This window comes from Scyliorhinus canicula, chromosome 7 (assembly GCF_902713615.1).
Source record: "Scyliorhinus canicula chromosome 7, sScyCan1.1, whole genome shotgun sequence".
Classification (NCBI taxonomy): Eukaryota; Metazoa; Chordata; class Chondrichthyes; order Carcharhiniformes; family Scyliorhinidae; genus Scyliorhinus; species Scyliorhinus canicula.
The window spans coordinates 117,142,382-117,167,542 of NC_052152.1; the positions used below are offsets into that span (position 1 = coordinate 117,142,382).

The following is a 25,161-nucleotide window of genomic DNA, read 5'->3' on the forward strand; positions in this document are numbered from 1 at the left end:
TTCCCTTCAGGAAGAATAATGTCACCTGACTCCATTAAGGCTGCCTACCAAAGTGGGGGGAGCTTCAAGGAGGTTTCAGACTATCGACTAAAAAGGCACACACTTTGCCTTTCATCTGTTTATTTTGTTAATTAAGATTACTCTTAACGATTTGAAATCGTGAGCATGTTTGGCTTGTTAAATTATGAGGGAAGGGCTGTCACCAGATGTGAGTGGACCCTCAGAACCGTGAGCGGGAGAACCCACCACATTCAGACAGTCCCTGTGAGATCCTGCCCGGACACTGTTCCGTGTTCAGTTCATCCCCTTCAATGTTGTAGAGGGTGAGACATCAGTCTTGCTGCTGCCCACGTACGGACTCAATGATGGGATGGGCTGTCGTGCTCCTGGACGGGCTGTTTACCTTGTGATTTTGCCAGGATGAACCCAGTTTCCTTGTTGTGTAAGAGTATTACTGAAATGTGGCTGCGACTGGAGAAAATGACAGGTGTGTTGTGGGGGATGCGGCTCCTTTCTCTCTCTGTTACACAGAGATCGAATAACTGCTGGTGTTAAGTGTCACAGGAACTGAGAGGCCAGTAATCACAGGTTTAACTTTGTCTGGTGGAGGGATGTGACTGTTCATTCACTAAAACTGGAGTCAAAATCACTTAAAGTAAGTAATGACCTTGCCAACCCTTAATTGCATCCCTGACTGTGTCCCTGACTGCAGGACAAGACATGTCTCTGACAGTTACAGGACCTGTCCCGGTGTCTCACTGTAGGACAGGACCTGCCAGCATCCCTCACTATCGGACATGACCTGTCCCTGTATCTCACTGTGGGACAGGACCTGTCCCTGTATCTCACTGTGGGACAGGACCTGTCCCGGTGTCTCACTGTGGGACAGGACCTGTCCCTGTATCTCACTGTGGGACAGGACCTGTCCCTGTATCTCACTGTGGGACAGGACCTGGCCCGGTATCTCACTGTGGGACATGACCTGCCAGTGTTCCTCACTATCGGACATGACCTGTCCCTTCATCTCACTGTGGGACATGACCTGCCAGTGTCCCTCACTATCGGACATGACCCGTCTCAGTCTCTGACCGTGGGACAGTAAGAAGTCTTACAATACCAGGTTAAAGTCCACCAGGTTTGTTTCAAACACTAGCTTTCGGAGCACTGCTCCTTCCTCAGGTGAATGAAGAGGTATGTTCCAGAAACATGGTCCTGTGAGACAGGACTTGCCAGGGTCCCTTGCTATAGGAAAGGACCCATCTCCGGTCTCTGACCATGGGACAGGACCTGTCTCTATATTAAAAAGGACAGAAAAAATCATTCGGAAATACTGGGCGCGATTTACCGGCTGCGTCCCACTGGAATCGGGATGGGACTTGGCTGGTAGGTCCCGGGACAGAGCTCTTCCAGGATCCCTAACAGTCGTTGTGCCAACCAGATCTCGTGAGATGTCACGATCGTAGTCAGGACCCTGATTTGCATCGTTAAGTGAGCTTAAAAAGCCACTTAACTCTGCCATTGCCTGGTGAATACAGCTCCCAGGATCTACCTGTGTTGCCGAGGAGACACCAGCTGAGTGCCGTTTAGCACTGGTGCCTGAAAATGGGGACCAGGTGGAATGGCACTTTTGGGGGTGGGGGGGGGGGGGGCTCCCAGGTGATTGAAGGCCCCCGGGTGGTCGACATCAGGGCTGGGTGGCACCCTTGCACACTAATGTCATCTGGGCACCTTGCCTATGTCAGCTTGGCACCCTGACAGTGCCACCTGGGTCCCACCCTGGCACTGCCAAACGGACAGGGGCACTGCCATGGTGCCAGGCTGGCATTTTGCCCACACCAGGGGTCAGGTCCGGGGTACCCTGCCCATGAGAGGTGGGATGCGGGGCCCCAAGGTCCCTTTTATAGGTGTCTTGGGGGATGGTTCAGGCGAGCGCATCAGTGGGTCAAGTATGGCATCCCGATCTCTCCCTGCACTAACGCTAAGTCCTAACGTCTAGGGGGCCATTCTGCCGCTGGGGTCAAAATAGCAAGAAGTGCCGTTAGATACCGGGGTCGTTCCTGGAGCTTGTCCCCACTAATACCACTCAGAACGGACTCTGATTTTTTTTGATTAAGTCGTGCCCACTGACTATAGATCAAAGTGTTTCACTTAAATCTAGAAATTGTATTTTGTTTATATCAAATATAATGAGGGAATTGATTAGTACATAATCTGATATGTTCAGGTGGGTGGGCATGTTGTCTGTGTGTGAGTGTCTGTGGGTATTTGTGTGTGGTTGGTTATCGGTGTGTGGGTGCGTGTGTGTGCAGGGCTATCTGTGTGGGTATCTGTATTTGGGTTTGTGCCTATGTGTGTGGGCGTCTGTGTGGGGGAGGGGGGTTGGGGTGTGAGTGTATCTATGTGGTTTGTGGGGGGCTATGTGTGGGAGGCTGTGTGTAGGTGTCTGTGTGTAGGTGTCTGTGTGTAGTTGTCTGTGTGGGGCTATGTGCGTGAGTGTGTTTGCGTGTATTTGTATGGGGTGTGTGGGTATTTGTATGGGGTGTGTGTGCCTGTTAGTATGTGTGGGTTTCTGTGTGTGTGATGGGTGGGTCCCTGTGTGTGTGTGGGTATCTGTATATGTGAGAGGTGTGTGCTGTGAGTGTGTATGGGTCTGTGTATGTGTGAGGGGTGCGTGAGTGTCTCTGTATGGGTGTCTCTGTGTGTGTGGGTGTCTCTGTGTGTGAAGAGTGTGTGTGGGTGTCTGTATGTGCCCATGTAAGAGGGGTGTGTGCCTATGTGTGTGAGGGGTGTGTGTCTGTGTGTGTGTGTGAGGGGTGTGTGTCTGTGTGTGTGTGAGGGGTGTGTGTCTGTGTGTGTGTGTGAGGGGTGTGTGTCTGTGTGTGTGTGAGGGGTGTGTGCCCGTGTGTGAGGGTGTGTGCCCGTGTGTGAGGGGTGCGTGCCTATGTGTGTGAGAGTGGTGTGTGCCCCTGTGTGTGTGAGGGGTGTGTGCCTGTGTGTGTGGGTGTCTGAGTGCGTGAGGGTGTCTTATGTGTGTGTCTGTGTGAGGGGAGTGTGCCTGTGTGTGAGGAGTGTGTGCCTGTGTGTGAGTGGCTGAGTGTGTGTGGGTGTCTGTGTGTGTGGGTGAGGGGTTGTGCCCATGTGTGAGGGGTGTGTGTGGGTGTCTGTGTGTGTGTGTGTGTGTGTTGGAACCAACAATTCTACGGACACGTGCTTGTAGGATTAGAATAGCGGTTTTAATATACTCACAACAGAGCCAGCCTGTTAGCCATTGAACTTTTGGTGAACTGGCCGGCTGACCATGTGGCACTGATCTTCATACAGCAGCTCCAGGGGGAGGAGTCCTGGGCGGAGCCAAGGGAGAAGCCCAGTACAATTCTCGAGCATTCCCAGAGCTACTCCCCCTGGTGGTCAGGTAGTGCAACTGCACTTACAATATAGACACATGTATATACAGATTATAATCCGGTGTGAATCACATTCACCACATTCACCCCCTGTGAAAAAAATTGAGGCCAGCGGGGGTGGTGGCTCACAGAGTTAGTCTGTCCGGTGGATGAATTGTTCTTTTCGATCTGCGGAGCACCGGGGTTGCTGCCTCTTGCAGTGGCTGGGTGGGTGTTGAGAGCTGGGGTACGATGGCAGACTCCGGGGCGGGTCTCGTCCGAATTTTATACACCTCTGGCTTGACCGGAGACTGGGGGCGGGCTGGTTCTGGCGTGTGGAACCAGTGGGGTGAGCTTGCGGAATCGGGGGTGCGAGGGGGCAGCAGCATAGGGAACAGGATAAGGGGTTCCTCAGCGGGGGTAGGGGGGGGGCTGGATCCAGCAGGGTGCCAGGTCCCGAAGGGATACTGTGTCCTGGCGACCGTCCGGGAACTCCACGAATGCGTACTGGGGGTTGTAATGGAGGAGGCGCACCTTTTCAACAAGGGGGTCAGTTTTGTGCCCCCTGACGTGCTTCTTCAGGAGGACCGGGCCTGGTGTCCTCAGCCACGCCGGAAGTGAGACTCCCGTGGTAGTGCCCCTAGAGAAAATGAAGAGTCGCTCGTGAGGGGTTTGACTTGTAGCTGTACAGAGTAGGGATCTGATTGCGTGGAGCGCATCTGGGAGGACTTCTTGCCATTGGGAGACCTGGAGTTTTCTAGACCGAAGGGTCAGTAGGACAGTCTTCCAGACCGTCGCGTTCTCCCTCTCCACCTGTCCGTTCCCCCTGGGGTTGTAGCTGGTAGTCGATGCGAGGCCCTTGTCGAGCAGGTACTGACGCAGCTCGTCGCTCATAAAGGACAAACCCCGGTAGCTGGGGAAACCGAACAGGGTGAAGACACTCTGCAGGGCCCTAATGACTGTGTGGGAGGTCATATCAGGGCATGGAATGGCAAAAGGGAATCGGGAGAACTCGTCGATGATGTTGAGGAAATAAATGTTCTTGTTAGTGGAGGGGAGTGGCCCTTTGAAATCGATCGCAAGGCGTTCAGAGGGCCTAGAAGCCTTGACCAGGTGGGCCCTGTCTGGTCTATAGAAGTGTGGTTTGCACTCTGCACAGATCGGGCAGTCCCTGGTGACCGCTTTTACCTCCTCGTTGGAGAAAGGCAGGTTTCGGGCTCTGATGTAGTGGGCGAGCCGGGTGACTCCTGGATGGCAGAGGTCAACGTGGATGGCTTTCAGACGGCTGATCTGCGCGCTGGCGCATGTCCTGCGGGATAGGGCATCCGAGGGTTCGTTGAGCTTCCCCGGTCGATATTTAATATCGTAACTTCAGGTGGAGAGTTCGATCCTCCACCAAAGGATTTTATCATTTTTTATTTTGCCCCTTTGCGAGTTGTCAAACATGAAGGCGACTGACCGTTGGTCGGTAATGAGGGTGAACCTCCTACCTGCGAGGTAATGCCTCAAGTGACGAACAGCCTCTACGATGGCTTGTGCTTCCTTCTCGACTGAGGAGTGTCGGAGTTCTGAAGCAGAGAGGGTACGGGAGAAAAATGCAACGGGCCTCCCTGCCTGATTTAAAGTGGCTGCTAGAGCTACCTCTGAGGCGTCGCTCTCAACCTGAAATGGACTGGATTCATCCACCGCCTGCATGGCTGCTTTGGCGATGCCCTCCTTGATGCAGCTGAAGGCCTGGCGCGCCTCAGCTGACAGGGGAAATCGTGTGGCCTTAAAGAGTGGGCAGGCTTTGTCCGCATATTGAGGGACCCACTGGGTGTAGTATGAGAAGAACCCCAAGCACCGTTTGAGGGCCTTGGGGCAATGAGGGAGGGGGAGTTCTAAGAGGGCGCATGCGGTCCGGGTCTGGGCCCAGGACTCTGTTGTCCACGACGTAGTCGAGGATGGTCAGTCTGTTTGTGCGGAAAACGCATTTGTCTTTGTTATAAGTGAGATTTAATTTCTGTGCCGTTTGGAGAAAACGGTGGAGGTTGGCGTTGTGGTCCTGCTGGTCATAGCCGTAGATGGTAACATTGTCCAGATACGGAAACGTGGCCCGCAGCCCGTACTGGTCTACCATTCGGTCCATTGCTCGTTGGAACACCGAGACCCCGTTAGTGACGCCGAAAGGGACCCGGAGGAAATGGAAGAGGCGGCCATCGACCTCGAATGCCATGTAGTGGCGGTCCTCCGGGCGGATTGGGAGCTGGTGGTATGCAGACTTCAGATCCACCGTGGAAAATAGCCGATATTGGGCGATCTGATTAACCATGTCTGCAATTCTGGGGAGGGGATACGCGTCTAGGAGCATAAAGCGATTTATGGTCTGGCTATAGTTGACGACCATGCAAAATTTCCCCCCGGTCTTGACGACCACCACCTGAGCTCTCCAGGGACTATTACTGGCCTCTATGATCCCCTCACTGAGCAGCCGTCGGACCTCCGATCGGATAAAGACCCTATCCTGTAGGCTGTATCGCCTGCTGCGAGTAGCTACTGGCTTGCAATCTGGAGTGAGATTGGCCAAGAGAGGAGGGGGGGAGATGCGCAGCGTGGCAAGGCTGCAGATAGTGAGTGGGGGCAGGGGCCCGCCGAAGCTGAGGGTGAGGCTCTTGAGGTTGCACGGGAAATCCAGGCCTAATAAGAGTGGCGTGCAGATGTTGGGCAGGACATAAAGTTTAAATTTCGAATAACTAGCGCCTCGAATTGTGAGCGTAGCAACGGTGCGTCCTTGGATTTGGACTGAGTGGGAGCCCGAAGCGAGGGCGATAGTTTTGCTCACCGGAAAAATAGAAAGCGAACAGCGTCCTTACCAGCTCTGGATGTATAAAGCTCTCGGTGCTCCCGGAGTCAAAGAGGCATGGCGTGCTGTACCCGTTGATCTGGACCTCTGCCATCGAACTGCGTAGGTGCTTGGGGCAGGATTGATCCAGGGTGACTGCGCTGAGTTGCGGGTAGTCGGCGGCTCGATCAGCTGTGCTGGAGTGGCCCCATGATGACTGCCCTCTGAGTTCGTAGTCGTCGAGGTGAGTTTCAGAGTTTGAAGGGGATGGATCCCAAGATGGCCGCCCCCATGAGTCGCACATGGTCGGCTGCATGGAGGAGGATTGCCAAGATGGCTGCCCCATGAGTCGCACATGGCCGGCCGCATGGAGGAGGATTGCCAAGATGGCTGCCCCCATGAGTCACACATGGACGGCCGCATGGAGGAGGATTGCCAAGATGGCCGCCCCCATGAGTCGCACATGTTGGGTGGGTGCGGAGTCGGCATACAGGCTGCAGCATTTCGGGGCCTGCAGGCCTGTGAATTCAGGGAATGAGTGCTTTGAGCCGTGGGAGGGTTAGAGGCTAGGGCGGAACAAGTGCTTTGAGCCGTGGGAGAGTTAGAGGCTGGGGATTTCTTCGCCAGACACACTCTGGCATAGTGTCCTTTTCGCCCGCAGCTGCTGCAGGTCGCGTTATGGGCCGGGCAGTGCTGCCGCGGGTGCTGGCTTTGGCCACAGAAATGGCAGGCTGGAGCAGCCGAGTAGCTCGCTGGGGCAGCAGAGTAACTGGCTTTGGCAGCGCGGTAGCTGGGGGGCCGTGCGGCACAGGCTTGGGGGGACTGTTGGTAGGGGGTCCACGATGAGGTTGCGGGGTCCGCGGGAAATGAGGTGAGGCTGCAGAAGGAAACTTCCATAGTGGTAGCAGCCGCCACAGTAATGTCTAAGTCCAAGGCCCCCTTTTCTAGCAGTCTTGGGCGCACATAGTTAGACCTAAGGCCCGCCACGAAAACGTCCCGCACAGCAAGCTCCCTACGTTTAGCCGTGGTAATGGCTTGATAATTACAGTCATTGGAAAGATTGTTCAATTCCCTTACAAACTCGGCTAGCGTTTCTGTAGGCCGCTGACGGCGAGTCGTAAACACGTGGTGTGCATAAACCTCGTTAATGGGCCTAACGTATATTTTGTCCAATATTGCCTGCGCTGCGGTGTAAGAACCGGCCGGATTCAGCTGTGTGGAGATTCTGTGGCTTACCCTCGCGTGCAGTAGGCTGAGTTTTTGTTCCCCGTTGTTCCGGCGGTGCTGGCTTCTGTCAGGTAGGCTTTAAAACATCTCAGCCAGTGGGAAACAATTTCCTTAGCCTCTGCATCCTGTGGGTCGAGTTCTAGGCGTCCGGGCTTGAGGGCTGCTTCCATGATTTCTTCGACTGTTTCCTGAGTACATTAAATTGTTGGAACCAACAATTCTACGGACATGTGCTTGTCGGATTAGAATAGCGGTTTTAATATACTCACAACAGAGCCAGCCTGTTAGCCATTGAACTTTTGGTGGACTGGCCAGCTGACCATGTGGCACTGATCTTTATACAGCAGCTCCAGGGGAGGAGTCCTAGGCGGAGCCAAGGGAGAAGCCCAGTACAATTCTCGAGCATTCCCAGAGCTACTCCCCCTGGTGGTCAGGTAGTGCAACTGCACTTACAATACAGACACATGTATATACAGATTATAATCCGGTGTGAATCACATTCACCACAGTGTGTGAGGGGTGTGTGCCTGTGTGTGTGAGGGGTGTGTCCCTGTGTGTGTGAGTGGTGTTTGCCCCTGTGTGTGTGAGGGGTGTGTGTCTGTATGTGTGGGTGGCTAAGTGTGTGTGTGCCCGTGTGTGAGGGGTGTGTGCCCGTGTGTAAGGGGTGTGTGCCTGTGTGTGTGAGGGGTGTGTGCCCGTGTGTGAGAGGTGTGTGCCCGTGTGTGAGGGGTGTGTGAGGGGTGTGTGACCCTGTGTGTGTGAGGGGTGGGTGTCTGAGTGTGTGTGGGTGTCTGTGTGTGCCTGTGTGTGTGAGGGGTGTGTGCCTGTGTGTGTGAGGGGTGTGTGCCTGTGTGTGTGAGGAGTGTGTGCCCCTGTGTGTGGGTGTCTGAGTGTGTGTGGGTGTCTGAGTGTGTGTGGGTGTCTGTGTGTGTGTGTGTGTGAGGGGTGTGTGCCTGTGTGTGTGAGGGTGTCTGAGTGTGTCTGTGTGTCTGTGTGTGTGTGTGTGAGGGGTGTGTGCCTGTGTGTGTGTGGGTGTCTGAGTGTGTCTGTGTGGGTGTCTGAGTGTGTGTGGGTGTCTGTGTGTGTGTGGGTGTCTGAGTGTGTCTGTGTGTGTGTGTGTGTGAGGGGTGTGTACACTCAGCCAGCATTTCCCAGCTGTTTTTGGAAAATGAGGAAATTGTTTGTGATGACATGAGTTTTTATCATCTGGTTGCTAAACGACCTGGCCAGTTAGAGTTTGAATACAGACTAATACGGATCTGGGAGGGGCTGCTTTATTTGTAAGATGAAAGTAGCAAAGAGGATAGTCTGCTACTATGGAAAGTATTACAAGTGTCCAACGTTTTGGGTCTTGTTTAAATATAATCCTTTGGGTAGATTTTCTATTTTGGACTCAAACTCATACTCACTGAATGTAAACCCTGCCATGAAACATCGAGCAGCATTCAAAACATAATTCAACAAAATCATTCTGCTTTACAAAAATTGCTTGATTTATTTAAGAGTATTAACTTGGTAAAGTTTGAGTAATACAGCCGATTAAATGGATGTGTCTCAAAAGAAACAAGTCACAGTTTCCATCCATCCATCACTAACCTGATTTTAAACTAATGTGGCAGGGGGATGGGAACCGATGCAGGAAGTCACAGGGAATTAAAGTGGGGACAGAAACAAAAGGCAATCAGGGGAAAAGTGAAACAGAGAAACCAAAGTCAAAAATCAAAAAGGGCCACAGTACAGAGTACAGTTACTGTTGAGAACTCAGTGAATGGGTCCAGTAAGGCAAAGAGAAATGAAACACAGGGAGAGTGTACAAAATATGACCGGATAGATAGTGTGAGAAAGCAGGGCAGAGAGCAAGGGAAGTCTGGTTTAAATTGCGTTTATTTCTATGCAAGAGGCCTGGCGGGCAAGGCAGATGAACTCTGGGCATGGATAGGAAAATGGGACTGGGATATTATAGGTATGACTGAAACGTGGGTAAGGGAGGGGCAGGACTGGCAGCTGAATATTCCAGGGTACAGATGCTACAGCAAAGATAGGACAGGAGGTAAGGGAGGAGGGGGAGTTTTGATTAGTGAAAATATCACGGCAGTACTGAGAGGGGATATAACGAGGGTTCGCCCACTGAGTCTGTATCGGTAGAACTGAAAAATAAGAAGGGAGAGATCACTTTGATAATAATAGTCTTTATTAGTGTCACAAGTAGGCTGACATTAACACTGCAATGAAGTTACTGTGAAAATCCTGTCGTCACTACATTTCCGGCGCCTGTTCGGGTACATGGAGGGAGAATTCAGAATGTCGAATTCACCTAATGAGCACGTCTTTCGGGACTTGTGGGAGGAAACCGGAGCACCTGGAGGAAACCCACGCAGGCATGGGGAGAATGTGCAGACTCCGCACAGACAGTGACCCAAGCCGGGAATCGAATCCTGGTCCCTGGCGCTGCGAAGCAATGGTGCTAACCACTGTGCTATAGGATTGTGTTACAGGCCCCCAAATAGTCAGCGGGAAATTGAGGAGCAAATATATAGGGGGGATTACTGATAGCTGCAAGAAAAATAGGGTGGTAATAGTTGGGGACTTTAACTTTCCCAACATTCATAGCATTAGGGGCTTGGATGGAGAGAAGTTTGTTGAATGTATTCAAGGGGAATTTCTCAGTCAGCATGTGGATGACCCGACTAAGGAGGGGGAAAAATGTGACCTCCTCTTGGGAAATAAGGAAGGGCAGGTGACAGAAGTGTCAGTGAAGGATCGCTTTGGGACCAGTGACCATAGTTCCAATAGTTTTAAGGTAGCTATGGAGAATGATAGGTCTGGCCAAAAGTTGACATTCTAAATTGGGCCAATTTTGATGGTATTAGACAGGATCTTTCAAAAGTTGATTGGGGGAGTCTGTTGACAGGCAAAGGGACGGCTGCTAAGTGGGAGGCTTTCCAAATGTGTTAACCAGGGTTCAGGGTGAGCACATTCCTTTTAGAGTGAAGGGCAAGGCTGGTAGAAGTAGGGAACCCTGGATGACTGGGGATATTGAGGCCCTGGTCAAAAAGAAGAAGGAGGCATACAACATGCCTAGGCAGCTGGAATCAAATGGATTCCTTGAATAGTAAAGAGGTTGTCAGAGTAGAGTAGAGAGAAATCAGGAGGGCAAAAAGGGGACATGAGATTGCTTTGGCAGATAAGACAAAGGAGAATCCAAAGAGCTTCTACAAATACATAAAGGGCAAAAGAGTAACTAGGGAGAGAGTAGGGCCTTTTAAGGATCTACAAGGTCATCTACAACCTCATCCACATGAGGTAGGTGAGATCCTAAATGAATATTTCTCATTGGTATTTACTGTTGAGAAAGACATGGATGTTAGGGAACTTGGGGAAATAATTACTGATGGCTTGAGGAGTGTACCTATTACAGAGGAGGAGGTGCTGCAAGTCTTAAAGCGCATCAAGGCAGCTAATTCCACGGGATCTGATTAAATGTATCCCAGGACGTTGTGGAAGGCTGGGGAGGAAATGGTGGGTCCCCGAGCAGAAATATTTGAGTCATCGACAGCCACAGATGAGGTGCCTGAAGATTGGAGGGTTAAAAATGTTGTGCCTTTAAGAAGGGCCTCGGGGAAAAGTCTGGGAACTACAGACCGGTGAGCCTCGCGTCCGTGGTGGGAGTCTTTAGAAGCTATTCCGAGAGACAGGATCTACAGGCATTTAGAGAGGCAAGGACTGATTTGGGACTGTCAGCATGGCATTGTGAGTGGAAAATCATGGCCGGGATTCAACCCTACCCGGCGGGGCGGGGGGGTCCTGGCGTACCGGAGTGGCGAGACCCACTCCGGCGTCGGGCCTCCCCAAAGGTGTGGAATTCTCCGCACCTTTAGGGGCTAGGCCCACGCCGGAGTGGCTCCCGCTCCGCCGACTGGCGCCAACGGCCTTTGGCACCCAGTCGACCGGCGTCAGGGCTGGCCGAAAGGCCTTCGCCGGTCGGCGTGAGTCCGCGCATGCGCCGGAGGGGGTGACTTCCGCCTCCGCCATGGTGGAGGCCGTGGCGGCAGCGAAAGGAAAAAAGTGCCCCCACGGCACAGGCCTGCCCGCCGATCGGTGGGCCCCGATCGCGGGCCAGGCCACCGTGGGGGCACCCCCCGGGGTCAGATCGCCCCGTGCCCCCCCCGAACCCCGGGGCCTGCTCACGCCGCCTGCTCCCGCCGGCACCAGAGGTGGTTTAAACCACGTCGGCGTGAGAGGCCTGACAGCGGCGGGACTTTGGCCCATCGCGGGCCGGAGAATCGCCGCGGGGGGCCCGCCGACCGGCGCGGCGTGATTCCCGCCCCCACCGATTCCCGGGTGGCGGAGAATTACGGCCACAGCGGGGGCAGGATTTATGCCGGCCCTGGGCGATTCTCCGACCCTGCGGGGGGTCGGAGAATTCCGCCCCATGTCTCATGAATTTGATTGAGCTTTTTGGAGGGTAGATGAAGGCAGTGCAGTCGATGTTGTCTACATGGACTTTAGCAAGGCCTTTGACAAGGTACCCCATGGTAGGTTGTTGAATAAGTTTAAATCTCACGGGATCCAGGGTGAGGTAGCCAATTGGATACAAAATTGGCTTGATGACCGAAGACAAAGGGTGGTTGTCAAGAGTTGTTTTTCAAACAATAGCCTGTGACCAGCGGTGTGCCTCCATAATCAGTGCTGGGTCCACTTATTTGTTATTTATATTAATGATTTGGATGAGAATTTAGGAGGCATGGTTAGTAAGTATGCAGATGACACCAAGATTGGTGGCATAATGGACAGTGAAGAAGGGTATCTAGGATTGCAACGGGAACTTGATCAATTGGGCCAGTGGGCCGATGAATGGCAGATGGATGTAATTTAGATAAATGTGAGGTGATGCATTTTGGAAGATCAAATTGAGGCAGGACCTACTCAGTGAACGGTAGGGAGTTGGGGAGAGTTATGGAACAAAGAGATCTAGGGGTACAGGTTCATAGCTCCTTGAAAGTGGCATCACAGGAGGACTTGATGGTTTGAGTTATAAGGTGAGGCTGGATAGACTGGGACTTTTTTTTCCCTGGAGCACAGGAGGCTTAGGGGGGATCTTATTGAGGTCTATAAAATAATGAGGGCCATGAAACATTTTGTTGACCGTTCCTACACGCAGATGTGCCACATGTGATTGAAGTGATTCACGCGTAAAGTGAGGGCAAGTGAATTGAGGTGCATGCTGATTGCTCACAACACTGACTGTGAGACCCATGCACTCCCTCTGCGTCCAAAGTGTTTTGTTTTTACTATTTGAAGCTGATAGTTCTATTAATATATAAATAATTAAACATTTTTTGCAACTTGTTCTGAAATATTCTGTGTATTAAATGTGATTAATCTTATTCATGAAGTCATGGTCAGTGAACAAATCTGATTTCAATGTTGCAGCCCACTGAGATGAAAGACTCACTAGCCTAGGGTGCCCAGAATTGTTTTAGATTGTGGGCTTTTTACATTAGTTTTGCTTGTCTGTACACCTGCGGTAACCTGAAGGGGCTATACATGTGTGTCCACATGGGAACTTCTGAGTTAATGCACAGCTGATAGTCTGCAAAGGGACATAGATTCAGTGAGTGGACAAAAAAATTGATATCACAGGAGAAAAATGTGAAATTATCTACTTTGACAGGAAGAACAGAAAAACACAAAATTATTTAAATGGAGAGAGAGTGCAGAATGCCGGGAGACAGAGGAAACTGTTGTGCATGAGTCACAAAGCATTAGCGTACAGGAATTAGGAAGGCAAATGGAATGTTAGCTTTTATTAAAAGGAGGATTAAGTATAAAAGTAGAGAAGTCTTGCTACAACTGTGCAGGACATTGGTACTTGGAGTGCTGAGTACAGTTTTAGTCTTTGAGGGATGGAGTTGCATTGGAGGCAGTTCAGAGAGGTTCACGAGTCCGATTGCTGGGATGAAGGGGTTGTCTTATGAAGAATGGTTCAGTAGATTGGGCCTCTACTCATTGGAGTTTAGAAGAATGAGAGGTAAACTAAGACAGACTTCTGTCTCGCAAGATGATGCTTTGTGCCAGGGTGGTCAAGTCTGTATCACCCATCGCCTGGTGTGTCTCAGGAGTGCCACTCGGACATGGAGGTCTCGCCCACATTTGCTGCAGAGGACGACAGTGAGCTGAGAAGCTGCACGATTCGACGGCCTCTCTGAAACCTCTGCTTGGCTGGCTAACCTTTTCATTTCTGCTCGTCTCTGCCAACATCTTCCAGACCATTAGCCTCCAGAGGTCAAGGCCATCAGCAACTATCTCTCAGTTGTTAGTGTCAATGTCTGCCATCTTCATTTGTCCTTACGGGTGTCCCTGTAGTGGGGGGAAGGATACTCAGGATGTTGTGACACAATGGCCAGTTCACCATGCAGGTGGACTTTTGGTATTCAGCCATCATCCACCTAATGAACCGTTTTTAAAAATTCATTTATGGGGGTTCTGGGCGTCACACTCCTGACTTGTGCCTTGTAGATGGTGAACAGGCTTTGGGGAGTCAGGAGGTGGGTTACTCTCTGCAGGATTCCCAACCTCTGACCTGCTCTTGTAACCACAGTATTTATATGGCTGGCCTAGTTCAGTTTCTGGTCAATGGTAACCCTCAGGATGATGACAAAAGCAGGTCATCACCAACTGCAATAAACACTTGGAGAGATTGGTGAAACGTTACCTTTTGTTGTGCATCACGGAGAAAGCTTGAGATGCCATAGAAAGCCTGCCTGCCATGGCAGAGATGGACATCAAACCCACAGTGGAGGAGCTAAGCAAAACACTTGACTTGTTTGACATGGGGAAAACTCCCGCGTGCTGATGCTGTACTGCCTGAACTCATCAGTCACAGGAAACCAGCATCCCTGCAGCTTCGGAACAAACTTCTGCTGCTGGAGGGAGGAAGCAGTGCCTCGCGATGTGTGATCCAAACATTGTGACCCAGAGCCATTGAAACAACTATTGAGGCATCATGGGAAAGGTATTTGCCTGTGTTACCCTTGTCAGACTGCACATCCTGGCTGAACACATCTATTCCGAATCCCAATGTGAATCTCTAGACTTCACAAGATGTTCCCAGCCCAGCAGCTACAGGAGAAATACCATGAGCTAAGGAGGCCACTATATATTGCCTTCACTGAATTTGACCATGTGAGCAGGAGCAGTCGATTTTTTAAAAATATTTTTTTATAGGTTTTACAATTATTTATTTTAATTCATTTTTTAAAACTTATCCAATTAAGGGGCAATTTAGCGTGACCAATCCACCTACCCTGTACACCTTTGGGTTGTGGGGATGAGACCTACCCAGACAAGAGGAGAATGTGCAAACTCCACATGGACAGTGACCCGGGGCCGGGATCGAACCCGGATCCTCAGCGCTGTGAAGCAGCTGTGCTAATTACAAGTATTCATAACAACATTTGCCAGGGCTATCACACAACAATAGAGAAGGAAAATGGGTATACAAAAAGGGAAAAAAACAGAAGACAAACAGGTATCCATCGAAAATTAGCATATGTACAGATGCGGGGCCCGTATTTCTGGGCCCCGGTGATCGGTTGCTGCAATCGTACTGTTTTAATTCTGTATAAAGTGCCCCCTGGTATTATAACATGCCAGAGGGAGGGTATGTTTGGTATCAACCGGGTGATCTTGGCATTGCTGTTGTGGCCACCCATGCGTGTCCTCATCATGCGTCCTGTCTGCCCCCTCTGCCCTGCCTTAGAATTTAGAATTTAGAACAGTACAGCACAGAACAGGCCCTTCGGCCCTCGATGTTGTGCCGAGCAATGATCATCCCACTCAAACCCACATATTCACCCCACGCCCTTAACCCAACAACCCCCCCCCATTAACCTTATTCTTTAGGACACTAAGGGCAATTTATCATGGCCAATCCACCTCACCCGCACATCTTTGGACTGTGGGAGGAAACCGGAGCACCCGGAGGAAACCCACGCACACACGGGGAGGACGTGCAGACTCCACACAGACAGTGACCCAGCCGGGAATCGAACCTGGGACCCTGGAGCTGTGAAGCATTTATGCTTACCACCATGCTACCGTGCTGCCCCTTCTGCTTGATGTCCTCCCCCTTTCTCCTCCTCCTACCCTCTCCATTCCCTTCCTGCCCTTTCTTTCCTCTTTCAGTTGTCCGTGTTGGGTCACAAAACAAATCTTGGAACAGGCAGGTGAATAGCTTCCACATGTTGTGAAAGCCTTCCTCCGATCCCCAAATGGAGAATTTTATTTCTTCCAATTTAAGGAATTCTGCCACGTCAGACAGCCAGCCTGATCTTCACTTGAGCAGGAGTCGCTGGCGGGTGATCAGGGAGGTAAAGGCTGAGGTTTGACCCTTTTCTATAAAGAGTTCAGGCTGTTTTGATACCCTGAAGACCGCCACTAATGGGCACGGTTCCACTCTCACCTCCACAACCCTGGACATGCCTTGAAAAAGGCGGTCCAGTACCTGACAGGTTCCACAGTCCAACCATCTTCAGCTGCTTCATCAATGATCTTCTTTCCAGCATAAAGTCAGAAGTGGGGGTGTTCGTTGAAGACTGCACAATGTTCATTGTGGCATTAGTGCCACACAAGTGCCAGGCAACGACCATCTCCAGTGACACAATCTAACCATTGCCCCATGACATTCAGTGACATCACTGTCGCTGAATCGCCCACTATCAACATTCTGGGGTTACCATTGACCAGAAACTGAACTGGACTAGCCGTATTAATACTGTGGTTACCAGAGCAGTTCAGAAAGTGGGAATACTGTGGAGAGTAATTCACCTCCTGACTCCCAAAGCCTGTCCACCATGTATAAGTCAGGAGTGTGACAAAATACTCTCCACTTGCCTGGATGAACACAGGCTCAACACTCAAGAAGCTCAACACCATCCAGGACAAAGCATCCCTGCTTGATTGGCACATCATCCGCAAACATTCATTCCTTCCACCACTGACACATGGTGGCAGCCATATGTACCATCTAGGGGCTGGTTTAGCAAAGGGGCTGGTTTAGCACAGTGGACTAAAGCTGGCTTGTAATGCAGAACAAGGCCAGCAGCATGGGTTCAATTCCCATACTGGCCTCCCCAAACAGGTACTGGAATGTTATTTTTCACAGTAACTTCATTGAAGCCTACTTGTGATAATAAGTGGTTATTATTATTATTATTATTAGAAGATGCAGCAACTCATCAAGGCTCCTTAGACAGCACCTTCCAAAACCATGACCTCTACCATCTAGAATGACATGGGCAGCAGATACATGGGAATGCCACCACCTGGAAGTTTCACTCTACACCATTCACCATCCTGACTTGGAAATATATCGCCATTCATTCATTGTGGCTGGGTAAATATCCAGGAACTCACGCCCTAACAGCACTGTGGGTGTACCATAGGGCCTGCTGAAAAAGGCAGCTCACCACCACCTTCTCAAGGGCAACTAGGGATGGCCACCAACTGCTGGCCTAGCCAGCGATGCCCAACCCTGTGAAAGAACAAAAAAAACTTCTTAACCTTTAGGGGAATCGAGGACTATGGGGAACAGGTTGGATCATTTGAATGGCAGAGCAGGCTCAAGGGGCCAAATGGCTTATTCCTGCTTTTATTTCTTTTGTTCTCTGTTGATTCTCTTTATGTCAGGACTGGGCAGTGCATTGCATTGTCTGTGACCAGAGAGAAATGGGCAGAGTGTATACATGGCTCTGTCAGAATAGCAGCTTCCCCACAGTACTGATTGCTATTGACTGCATGTCTGTGGCATTGTGGTTGCCACACCTAAATGCAAAGATATGTTGCAAACATGAAGGGTTCCACTCACTGAATCATGTGCTCAGCACATAATTCCAGTGAATTCCTGCTGTCTTGACTACAGTTATGATGCACCTGTTCCGTGTCAGTCTTTCAGCCACCACAATAAAATGAATGGTGGCTCCTGGCAACTCGAGCTATCCTAACGCTGCAGTGCAACCAAAACGCATGTGGGCAGCGTGCCTATAGGTTGAGCCATGCTCCAATGCGAAGAATCATCGAGCAGATCATTAGGGAGCTTGGGCAATGTGTCCGGTGTGTGTATCACTCTGAAGGAGCCCTGCCGTCCCCACCAGAGTGCAGCAGTCCGCCTGGGGTAGGCCACCACCACTACACTGGAAAACCCTCAGTGACCTGTATCCGCAATGCCCTGTGCCAATTCGGTGCCAGACTCCTCCCTTGCTGCCTGTTTTTCTGGCCGTACCTGCTTGTGCGGCAAGCATTTAATTGTCAGTGGCCATCAGTCTTTACTTTTCTGTGCCCCATCAAAGTCCCAGTCAGAATCCCCTGTAGCAGGACATGTGCGCCCTTATCCTCTGGGGAACTTGTGGGACCACTTGGCCCTGTGCTTCAGGCCACCCATGGCTGGTTAGTCACCATCTGCAGGACCTGCCCACTGCCAGTTGCAAGTGTCTGGGACTGGGTGACTGTTGCATTCTTATCCATCTCTCCTTCTCCCTGGGCTTCATGCTGCTGTGCCAGGGGGCAGTTACTGGGTATCCGATGGGATAAAGGCCCGTGTAGGGTTGTGGTGTGAGAGAGAAGGGAGAAATCGATGCCTACACCATCTACAACTTGGCAAGCAGAAGATACTGTGGGCTGAAGAGAGGAAACGGGATGTGAGGAGGTCAGAATTTATCATCAGTCCATCTAGCCCCACTGTGGGCCATTTTCTCAGTCATGGCCACCCCTATGGTGGCAAAGTCATGCTGCCTGTGAGGTGCTGATGCTTTTGTTTACGTGTGACCTTGTCTAGCGAGAGATGGTGCAATGTTGCGTAGGTGGGCTGGATTTTAATTTACTGTCAACCAGACGTCAGGGTCCCCTCAGGTGCTGCAGAATTTTAATTCCATATGGAGTGAGATCCTACTGGCAGGTCTGGCCCCGAGGGCTGAATGGCGAATAGTCCAGAAGAGGCCACTGAACCCGAGAGGATAGTGCTCCAGGGGTTGGGAGAGTTATTGATTTCTGACAGGGAAAAGGACATTGCTGGCCCTACTGACTCGGAATATGGTGAGATACGCCGGAGACAGGGGCAGCCTCAGTGGGCGGAAAAGGCTGGAGGCCCAAGTTGGGGATGTGAGCAGATAGCAGGGGAAATGGGTATTGGAGGCACCGGAGAACGGAGGCTGAAGCAGGCCAGGTGATTGGAGGTATCTTATAGTGAAGGCAGGTATGTCCACCCAAAGGATTTTTGTAGGCAGTCAAATACCCCAACACCTCCTACTCCTGTCTGTCCTCACTGGGTTTCACTGTCAGGTTTCCCAATGTTTTGGCAACTTGGCTATTTAAAATAAAATTCAAGAAGCTGAATAACCCGTAACTCGGCTTTATTCTAATATTTAAGGTGCCAATCCCTGGGCGGGATTCTCTCAGCCCAGGCCCGACGCTGGGACGCGATTCCCCGCTCTGCGGAGGAGATCAACCCCGGGGGTGGGGGGGGGGGGGGGGGGGGGGGCTCCGTTGTGGCCTGGCCCGCAATCGGGGCCCACCGATCGGCGGGCCGGCCTCTCGAGCTGGGGGCCTCCTTTTTTCCGCGCCGGCCCCTTTAGCCCTACGCCATGTTGCATCAGGGCCGGCGCAGAGAAGGGAGCCACTGCACATGCGCGGGCCCCTCGGCTCCCAGTTGACACCGGGATCAGCAGCTGGAGTGGCGTGGGCTGCTCCAGTGCCCCCAACGGCATCAACACTTAACCTCAGGATTAGAGAAACCCGCCCCCTGTCTCTGTAGAATGGGTTGGTCACCCATTATCTGTTCTGATTCTATTAAAATTGGAAGTAGAAATGTTGAAAGTTGTTTGCTGTCAGGATTTTAATTTTTAACAATTTAGATTGGCCAACTTACCTAGTCCACCCATTGTTTGGGGTTAAAATTCCCAGAATGTGTTTGGTGTGGTTGACATGGTTGAATAGCTGGCAATGTGTGCAAAGCATGATATATGGATATGAGGTAGTATTGCTGAGTCTGAGAGGGTGAGATGTGAATCGCGATTGATGGATATTACTAGTGGGTGAGTGGCTCATTGAGCATTGTGTGAGGATAGTGGTGCAGTTCGTAGAATTAGGCATTTGAAAATCCATGTGCTGACCTTGGTCACTCATGTGAGGTCATTGAACTTCTTTCGACACTACACCTCGGTCCTCAGGGCTACACTCCTTCATTGACCCTCACGCCTGTCTATTGTGATTACCTTCTCAGAATTTATCTGTCAAGCCTCCTGGCTCCTTGTGAATAGAGGACTTTAATCCTCCTGATTCTCCCTTGCACCAAGGCATCCAGTGCTGCGCTTGACAACTTTCGAGCCCACTCACTGCCATCTTATGCCATTCCTGTGTTTTTTCCAGGTTAAAATACTTGCTTCAGTCAAAATACTGCACCTCCCACCAGCTGCCACGGTGTCCCCAGGGTATTACCCTGGCCTTTCATTCATCCACTATGCCGCCACCAAGACATGTTTCCACATGTGGGAAATTCCAAAATTAGAGGTCATAATCTTACGATCACAGACCAGACCCCAACAGTGGCTGGGATTCTGGACAGAACACCAATATTTAATTATAATTTTGTAAGAGTTGGCAAGGGTAGTTAAGAAGGCGTACGGGACACTTGCCTTTATCAGGGGTGGAATAGAATATAAGAGTAAGGAGGTTGTGATGGAGCTGTACAGACTGTTAGGCCATAGCTGGAACACTGTGTGCAGTTCTGGTCACCACCATAGGAAGGAGGTGATTGCATTGGAGGGGGTTCAGAGGAGATTCACCAGGATGTTGCCTGGGATGGAGCATCTTTCTGATAAGGAGAGATTGGATAGGCTTGGATTGTTTTCTTCACAGCAGAGAAGGCTGGCAGTTGGGGGGGGGGGGGGGGGGGGATATAATTGAGGTGTATAAGATTGAGGAGTTTGGACAGGGTCAATAGGAAGCAGCTGCTCCCCTTGGTTGAGGGGTCAATCACAAGGGGGCATAGCTTTAGGGCGAGGCGCAGGAGATTCCGAGGGGATTTGAGAAAAAAAATGTTCACTCAGTGGTGTGGATCTGGAATGCACTGGCTGGGAAGGTAGTGGAGGCTGGAAACCTCACAATCTTTTAAAAAGCACTTGAAACACCATCACATTTAAGAATATGGGGCAAATGCTGGTAAGTGGGATTAGCGCAAAATTAGGAGTAGTTATTGTCGGTGCAGACTCGACGGGCTGAAGGGTCTTTTCTGTGTTGTGTGACTCTATGACTGTGAGGAAAGGATACCTCGCTCCAGGAGTGATTACACAAAGAAATAAGGATATGTATATGAAAACAAACTTTATTATTAACACGGTATTAAAATATCTTTAACATTGCACCAGAAAATAACTTATAATTACCCCTTAAACAATGTTATTCAATACAGTGAATCCAATACCCTTAACTGCTATCTTTATTCCTACTCAAACAACAAGAAAACCCAAACCCATCTCGGCTCACAATTGGGCAGCATGGTAGCATAGTGGTTAGCACGGTTGCTTCACAGCTCCAGGTCCCTGGTTCGATTCCCGGCTTGGGTCACTGTCTGTATGGAGTCTCCACATTTTTCCCGCGTGTGCGTAGGTTTCCTCTGATTGCTCCAGTTTCCTCCCACAGTCCAAAGATGTGCAGGTTAGGTGGATTGGCCATTCTAAATTGCCATGAGTGTCCAAAAAGGTTAGGTGGGGTTATGGGGATAGGGTGGAGGCATGCAGCTTAAGTAGGGTGCTCTTTCCTAGGGCTGGTGCAGACTCGATGGGCTGAATGGCCTCCTTCTGCACTGTAAATTTTATGATTCTCTGGATCCACTTAAATACCATTAGCACTCAGGAATACCTGTTCTACAGAGATGTTCTTTGAGAAAGAGAGATCTTTTGACACTGCTTGAAATAAAAGGTCTGACACATGTCAGGCCCAAATAGTAACGCTGGCTGTATTTCTTCAGAAGCAGCTTCAACTCCCCTTGTTCTCAGGTAAATCTGCACTGCTTTAAAGACTGTTAATCTCATTTAACTGAACTGCAGTGAGTGCAGGCTGCTTCACTTCTGGTCACAGCTTCATTCAGATCACAACTGGACTGCTTTCTGCAAAATGCCTGATACCTTGGTTGCTTCTAGTAATTGCACCATTTTACCAAGCTGCAATCTAATTAACTCCACAGGGAATCCCCTTGATCAAAACTACATTCCATTAGCCCACGCCTTTTACGATGCTTTAATTGCACCCCTGGCTCCCAAAATATACCTGTCTTTCAAACTCGGATTTATTTTAAAACGATTGCAGCAGTCAGACACACACTAACCCAGGCTTTAACCCTGACTGCACCAAACACCTACAATACATCTGAAATTCCTACATTCATCACAAATGTAGCTCTGTCACCGTGCAATCAAATAGGGAATTCAGGAGGAACTTTTCACTCGCAAGAGTTGTAAGAATGTGGAACTGGCTGCCAGGTGAGGTTAATTTATTCTTTCATGGGAAGTGGGCATTGCTGGCATTTGTTACTTATGCTTAATTACCCTTGAACTGAGTGTCTCTGCGCTTTCAGAGGGGCAATTAATAATAATAATCTTTATTAGTGTCACAAGTAGGCTTACCTTAACACTGCAATGAAGTTACTGTGAAAATCCCCTAGTTGGCACACTACTGCCCCTGTTCAGGTACATAGAGAGAGAATTTAGAAAGAGGCAACCATGGCACGGTAGCACAGTGGTTAGCACTGTTGGTTCACAGCGCCAGAGACCTGGGTTTGTTTCCCGGCTTGGGTCACTGTGCAGAGTCTGCACATTCTCCCCATGTCTGCGCGGGTTTCCTCCGGGTGCTCCGGTTTCCTCCAACAAGTCCCAAAAGACATGCTTGTTAGGTGAATTGGAATTTTGAATTCTCCCTCCGTGTACCCAAACAGGCACCGGAGTGTGCCGACAGGAGATTTTCACAGTAACTCCATTGCAATGCTAATGTAAGCCTATTTGTGACACTAATAAAGATTATTATTATTACATTGCTGTCGGTATGGAGTTGCATTTAGGTCTGACCGGGTAAGGACGGCAGATTTCCTTCCCTAAAGGGCATAAGTGAACAGGGTGGGTTTTTATGATCGTTACCATGGTCACCATTAATGGGATTAGTTTATATTCCAGATTTATTGACTGAATTTAAATTCCACCAGTTGCTGTGGTGGGATTTGAACCCATGTCTAAGGCAAACATTGTATTCGCACTTCTAACAAAGTTTAAAATAGTAGTTGAGGGAGAAATTAATGTTAAATACGTTGTTAATAGGGTATGACGAAATCAATTGGGGAAGGCTCATGTGGAGCATGACAGACATGTTGGTCAATGTGGCCTAGTTCAGTGACATAAACTCTGATGAAGCTCTATCATCAACATTCCATGCAGAGCAACACTTTCTGAGAAAGGCATAATCACAGAAGAAAAACTGCAAGCCAATTCCAGAAAAAAAGACACTCTGGGAAATTCCGCTCCGACCACACACTCCAATTATTTTCTAACTCCTCAAGTATATAATCCCTTAATTTTCTGTCCGTGATTCTTGTCTTTGTGCCCGTCTTCACAATTTAACACTTTTAAACCTGGTATTAGTCTGATGAACCTGTACACTTTCCCTCCAGGGCTAATCTATCTTTTCTGAGGTGATGTGCCGCAACTGAATGCAAAATTCCGGATACGGCCTATCCAGGGATTTATGGAGCTATAGCACAAATTCCACTTTGTCTTCCAGCCCATCGCCGCTCCCCCACCCCTAAATGAAGACTAATCCCTGTGCTCTTCCAAATTGGCTTCTAATGGACAACGGGCGGCACGGTAGCATAATGAGCAGCACGGTAACACAATGAGCGGCACGGTAGCACAGTGGGCAGCACGGTAGCACAGTGAGCGGCACAGTAGCACAATGGATGGCACAGTAGCACAATGGATGGCACAGTAGCACAATGGGCAGCACGGTAGCACAGTGGGCAGCACGGTAGCACAGTGGGCAGCACGGTAGCACAATGAGCTGCATGGTAGCACAGTGAGCAGCATGGTAGCACAATGGGCAGCACGGTAGCACAGTGGGCAGCATGGTAGCACAATGGGCTGCATGGTAGCACAGTGGGCAGCATGGTAGCACAATGGGCTGCATGGTAGCACAGTGAGCAGCACGGTAGCACAATGGGCAGCACAGTAGCACAATGAGCGGCACGGTAGCACAATGAGCGGCACGGTAACACAATGAGCGGCACGGTAGCACAATGAGCGGCACAGTAGCACAATGGGCAGCACGGTAGCACAATGGGCGACACGGTAGCACAATGGGCTGCATGGTAGCACAATGGGCAGCACGGTAGCACAATGAGCGAAACGGTAACACAATGAGCGGCACGGTAACACAATGAGCGGCACGGTAGCACAATGAGCGGCACGGTAACACAATGAGCGGCACGGTAGCACAATGAGCGGCACAGTAACACAATGAGCGGCACGGTAGCACAATGAGCGGCACGGTAACACAATGGGCAGCACGGTAGCACAGTGAGCGGCACGGTAACACAATGAGCGGCACGGTAACACAATGGGCTGCACGGTAGCACAATGGGCAGCACGGTAGCACAATGGGCAGCACGGTAGCACAATGAGCGGCACGGTAACACAATGAGCGGCACGGTAACACAATGAGCGGCACGGTAGCACAATGGGCAGCACGGTAGCACAGTGGGCAGCACAGTAGCACAATGAGCGGCACGGTAGCACAACGGGCAGCAAGTGGTAGCACAATGGGCAGCACGGTAACACAATGAGCGGCACGGTAGCACAACGGGCAGCAAGTGGTAGCACAATGGGCAGCACGGTAGCACAATGGGCAGCAAGTGGTAGCACAATGGGCAGCACGGTAACACAATGAGCGGCACGGTAGCACAACGGGCAGCAAGTGGTAGCACAATGGGCAGCACGGTAGCACAATGGGCAGCAAGTGGTAGCACAATGGGCAGCACGGTAGCACAATGGGCAGCAAGTGGTAGCACAATGGGCTGCACGGTAGCACAGTGAGCTGCACGGTAGCACAATGGGCAGCACGGTAGCACAATGGGCAGCACGGTAGCACAATGGGCAGCAAGTGGTAGCACAATGGGCAGCACGGTAACACAATGAGCGGCACGGTAGCACAACGGGCAGCAAGTGGTAGCACAACGGGCGGCACGGTAGCACAGTGAGCGGCACGGTAGCACAGTGAGCTGCACGGTAGCACAGTGAGCGGCACGGTAGCACAATGAGCGGCACGGTAACACAATGAGCGGCACGGTAACACAATGAGCGGCACGGTAACACAATGAGCGGCACGGTAGCACAGTAACACAATGGGCAGCACGGTAGCACAATGGGCTGCACGGTAGCACAGTGGGCAGCACAGTATCACAGTGGGCAGCACAGTAGCATAATGAGTGGCGTGGTAGCACAGTGGGCGGCACAGTAGCACATTGAGCGGCATGGTAGTACAATGGGCGGCACGGTAGCACAGTGGGTGGCACAGTAGCATAACGGGCGGCACGGTAGCACAATGGGCGGCACAGTAGCACAATGGGCGGCACAGTAGCACAATGGGTGGCACTGTAGCACATTGGGTGACACGGTAGCACAATGGGCAGCACGG

At 50.8% G+C, this 25,161-nt stretch overlaps 1 protein-coding gene across 3 annotated transcripts in view; it reads left to right on the forward strand.

Annotated features, from left to right (window-relative positions):
* mcf2la (mcf.2 cell line derived transforming sequence-like a) overlaps window positions 1–25,161 on the forward strand; it is a 250,504-nt gene that overhangs the window by 35,027 nt on the left and 190,316 nt on the right. The window contains exon 1 of one of the 3 annotated variants that reach the window (XM_038802760.1): window positions 283–487. The exons of the other annotated variants lie outside the window; for them this stretch is intronic. Coding sequence (XP_038658688.1) covers window positions 421–487 — 67 coding nt within the window. The 5' untranslated portion in view covers window positions 283–420. Of the gene's footprint in view, window positions 1–282; window positions 488–25,161 lie in introns of those variants that run through there. 3 annotated transcript variants of the gene reach the window in all.